Source organism: Prunus persica, chromosome G5 (assembly GCF_000346465.2).
Source record: "Prunus persica cultivar Lovell chromosome G5, Prunus_persica_NCBIv2, whole genome shotgun sequence".
Classification (NCBI taxonomy): domain Eukaryota; kingdom Viridiplantae; phylum Streptophyta; class Magnoliopsida; order Rosales; family Rosaceae; genus Prunus; species Prunus persica.
In genome coordinates, this window is record NC_034013.1 from 16,366,275 (window position 1) to 16,370,943 (window position 4,669).

At 38.2% G+C, this 4,669-nt stretch overlaps 1 protein-coding gene across 1 annotated transcript; it reads left to right on the forward strand.

Moving 5' to 3' along the window:
• LOC18776769 (PLASMODESMATA CALLOSE-BINDING PROTEIN 3) lies at nt 435–4,386 on the forward strand. The gene is made up of 4 exons (XM_007209473.2): nt 435–641; nt 1,165–1,404; nt 1,510–1,543; nt 3,585–4,386. The coding sequence occupies exons 1-4, from the start codon at nt 587–589 to the stop codon at nt 3,973–3,975; spliced, it is 720 nt and encodes a 239-aa protein (XP_007209535.1). The 5' UTR covers nt 435–586; the 3' UTR covers nt 3,976–4,386.

The following is a 4,669-nucleotide window of genomic DNA, read 5'->3' on the forward strand; positions in this document are numbered from 1 at the left end:
TCGTATCCGTGGCCAACCAATTTTGTCTTTATTGTAGTTTAATAAAGTACTTATTTTTTGTTCCCCTCAAATTCCCAGTTGGAGCGTGGGGCAGTTAGCTATGGCTTGGCATATGAGCAACTGATTAGCAAGACCAGAACGCAATCTCTGTTGTTAGCTTATGCTAACTTCCCATGAAATGAAATGGACCTAGTTTTAATTTTGCATGAGGTAAAAATGAAGCAAAGCTCCCAAGAAATAAACAGTGTATAAAAATGGTACACATAGCACGACACAGAAAAAGAGAAAAGCACCCTCAAGCCGACACCACATACACAGGGCCACTATCACCGCACCGTCAACATCACTGTCTCTCTCTCTCACAAATTTTTTCTTTTTCTTTTCATTTTTTTTAAAATTTTCTTCTAGATATTACCCATCTCTCTTTTCTCACACACACACCCCCACATGCCATTTCTACTTCTCTCTCTCTCTCTCTCTCTCTCTCTCTCTCTCTCTCACACTCTCTGTATCAGGCTGCAGCAGGAGCTAGCTTGCTTTGAGCACCATTGTTTAACTTCAAACACACACTACTCTCTCTTCAATCATGGCTGTTTTAGCTTTTGCAGCACTGCTTCTCTTAGCCATGGCTGGCCAGTCAAGTAAGACCTTGCTTAGCTGAAACATACTCGCACATCTATATAATATTTTCCATATTTTCCTTATAAGGCATGGTTGTTTCAGCCTTTCTTTCTTTCTTTCTTTCTTGCTTTCCATCTTTATTTCTAAATGGAACCTCTAAAATCATGTAATCTTTTCAAAGATGACATCTTTACTTACTTGTAATGTGTCTATCTTTTGTAGATTTGAAGCCAGTGCACCCTTTCATTGTATGTTATAATGGTTTTGCTGTTTAGACCTTTTCATTTCATGTAGTGGAAGCTATCAACAAAGAAATTGCTCAAGGACCTTAATTAATCCTTGCTTGTTTGTTTTAAATTCTTATTTTTATTTATGTTCCCATTTTTATTATTATTTTTTATAAAAAAGATCTGATCTTTGATCTTCCTATCTTATATATACACTCTCCCTTTCTTCCTCTCTCTTCAGATGTGCAAGTTTCTCCCTTTTTTTAATTTGTACTCTTTTACTTTTTATTTGCTTATTTTCTTTGGAATTGTATAGGTGCCAATTGGTGTGTTTGCAAAGAGGGATTAGGTGACGCAGTCTGGCAGAAGACACTGGACTATGCCTGTGGAGCTGGGGCTGACTGTAACCCCATCCATTCAAATGGGGGATGCTACAACCCCAACACTGTTAAAGCTCACTGCAACTACGCTGTTAACAGCTATTTTCAGAAGAAGGGCCAAGCTCAAGGCTCTTGTGACTTTGCTGGCACAGCAAACCCTGTTACATCTGATCCCAGTAAGCCCGACTGCAACTCCTTCTGTCCTTTTAATTTTTTGGGTAGGTTCAGATAGTTTTGAGCATGGTTGTAACTCTTTTCATTTCTACCATGGTGATTTACAGGCATAACTGGTTGTGTTTACCCCTCTAGCGCCAGGTATGGTTTTGGACCCATTTTCTATATTTTCCAAGGATATTTAGTTTTTGTTACCCTGCTTGAATCTTTCACTTTCAAATGTCATCATTTTACTCTTTGTATTTCAAATTTTTGGGGAGAGCTCAAATGTACTTCTACTTTCTTTCATAAAGCATAAGTAGGACTGTAGGAGTAGCCCGTTTGAAGAGAGAAGTAGTTGCCCTCTAAGCAATCTGCATTTACTTTTACATCTTTCCCTTGGTGGAATAGGCATCTTTGCTTTTATCATTGAAAAAATGATGCTTTTTTGAAACCAATCGCAATTACTTTTAACTGTTTTCTTTATTCACCTTCAATGTATGATGTATCTCATGTAACATCCAATACGCTCCTTTTTCTTTTTGCTTTTCTAATCTAAATGAGCTCCTTTTTCCGTTTGACTAATATTGTAATTGCATCATGATGTCCCTGACTGATTGCCCATTTGTTGGTAGTGGAGCTCAGTTCATTTTCACAAAAGATACTGCAAATAATTGGGATCCAATGCTTTTTACCAAAAGGTTAAGTCTTGTTGAATTGAACAGTGCAAAGAGAAATATCTCACAAAATTACAAATTGATCCTTACTGAACCACCTAGGCCAGTACTTTTTTTGGCTTTAGGTACCATACAGTCCCATTTTACATTTGCCTGGTCTCTGTTCAGAGTTAAAATTCAAAAGTAGCGGCCACCAATAACTGTGGTCAAGGGGTTATTTTGTCCCCATTGTGATGGGCAAATTTTGTCCTTCGCTAAAAGCACAGTACCACTTTCATAGTGGGACAATATATAATCTCGATAAGATTCAAAAGCTACCTCAAAGCTTTGGGATGATAACTTTTTGAGATTTGAGCTAACTTTTTGAAATTTTGTATCCTCGACGGCTGTGCCTTTTAATCCTACTCCTCTGAACTGAGTTTTCTTTTTCTTTTTATTCATGTTCTTACATATCATGCATTCCTGTTGCTCCTATTTGTGTCTTTTTTTAATTTTATTTTTAACTTTCCCAGTTATTTTTTTTCTACCTTTGATGTATCTCACTTAACTTTTTAACATTTATACCTATATGAATACTTTAGCTTTCTTGTTTCAAAAGCTTTCAAGAACTACCTTTGATGATTTATATGCTGATTACTTATGCTGTTGTTTTGTTTGAAAGTAGTTCTCCAGCAGCAAGGCTCTCTCCTCTCACATATAAGTAGATCTAGACAGGTTTTTTTTTGTGAGGGAGCATTGTTCCTGGACTACTCAGTAATGAAAAATGGAGGTATATCTAGATGTTAATAATAGCATGTTACTATACCAGATGGTTTTGACTGGGATTGTTTGATTTGGTTATTCTTTAGGATTCATGTGCTTAATTGTCACCTCCTATACAATATCAAGTACTTCAATGGACTAGGTAATCAATAGGCTGATATTATCTTTAGTAAAAAACTGGCAAGTATTTGCACGAAGAGTGCAAGCAATCTCACAGGAAGCTCATTTCTTTTGAATAAAGATCAAAGCTTGCCTTTTGAGCATCTCTCTTAGCTCAACTGCATTTGCAAGATCATGTTTGTTCCTTTTCAACGAATTTCAAAGGACGGTGATTATCTTCAAAAGATAATGCTACAGCTTCTATTTCAATATTTTCACGGCTCAAGATGACGTGAGGATTTTAGTATACAGGAATTACAATGGCATGACTTATAATACTAATGATATCATCTTCCATGATTCCATCCCAAAGCAGTAGGACCTATGAGTAACTGTATATGATAAAGTCCAAATGGGTGTTATTGAACGCATTAGATTTTCAAGGTGGTAAGCTTTATGCCACATGGTCTCTATTCAGACACTGTATAACCATATGGCATGTAAATTTCTTGCAAAATTATGAACTTGTGTATCACCCATGATTTTTTAATTTTTACTTTTCACTCAATATGCTTATGATGATCATGTGCTTGGAGGTTCCTATCTGGAATTTCTAGTTTTTGTGGTTTCTGCGCTGAATGCTGTTTTTCCGTTTTGTCCTGCAGCACTGCAGGCACTACTACAACTCCAGTAACAAATACTCCAGGAACACCATCCACTGGCACGGGCACGGGCACTGGCACCGGCACCGGTACGGGCACTGGAACCGGCACAGGCACCGGAACCAACACGGGCACCGGAACCAGCACTGGCACTGGCACTGGTACCACAACCCCAACGACTTCCACCACTCCCACAACTGGTACTACAACACCGACAACCACCACTCCGTACACTGCAACTCCTGGGGTATTAGGAGGGATTGGCACGGGCGTAGGGCCATCAGGAGCTGGCATCAACTCGGACGACAGCGGTGTGATTAGACTTGTTGATGCAAGTTTGTTTTCTTCTATTCTAACCTTATTCGTTTCAGGCTTGATGCTTTGGTGGGGTTGAGAAAGAAATTAGAGGGTGTGAGGTGGGGTAGATGATGCTGGATTTCAATGGGCAAAAGATGGTGTGCAAGTATGATGCATGTGAGTCTGCTGTTGATTTGTAGGTGTTCATCTTAGGGCCAGCCTTGCCAAGTTTTTGTCTTTTATCTTCACCCTTCTAAGTTCTCTATGTGGGAAAAAAAGCAGATGGCTTTTGATTCCTTTTGGGTGGTGTTGCTTAGTGGGAGTGACTATGGAAAAGCATCTGTCTTTCTGTCTACAATTTGTCTCTGTTTTTTGTACATTAGATCTAATCTGAGTGTACTGCTAGCTAGCTAGTCTATTAATTTGATGAGTATTTGGCACCTATTTTCCTAGTTGGTATTTGGAGAACCCTGTTTCAGTATGGTTATTTATTTCTTCTTTTGCTCCTTGGCTCACTATTTTAGATTATTTTTTATCTTTTTTGGTGTTGGCTACCTCGTGATCCTGCTAGGGTGTACTGTACATTTCTATAAATTTATAATGCCTTCAGTATAAATCCAAAAAGAAAAAAATGAAAACTATATATAAAGGTTCATACCAGTTAACCTGATAGAACATGGTCTTTGGTGAATTTTTTGAAAAGGACATAGGCCTTAATAAGTTGCAGTCTGATCCTTTTATTGCTCTGGTCTACATTGATCATGATGGTGGACCAAGCTTTCATTGTAGCA

Excerpts from the sequence above, each read along its gene's own strand:
- LOC18776769 (XM_007209473.2), top strand. The coding sequence starts at position 587 with ATGGCTGTTTTAGCTTTTGCAGCACTGCTTCTCTTAGCCATGGCTGGC. Across the intron at positions 642-1,164 it reads AGCCATGGCTGGCCAGTCAA|GTGCCAATTGGTGTGTTTGC; the intron begins GTAAGACCTTGC and ends GGAATTGTATAG. Across the intron at positions 1,405-1,509 it reads CCCTGTTACATCTGATCCCA|GCATAACTGGTTGTGTTTAC; the intron begins GTAAGCCCGACT and ends GGTGATTTACAG.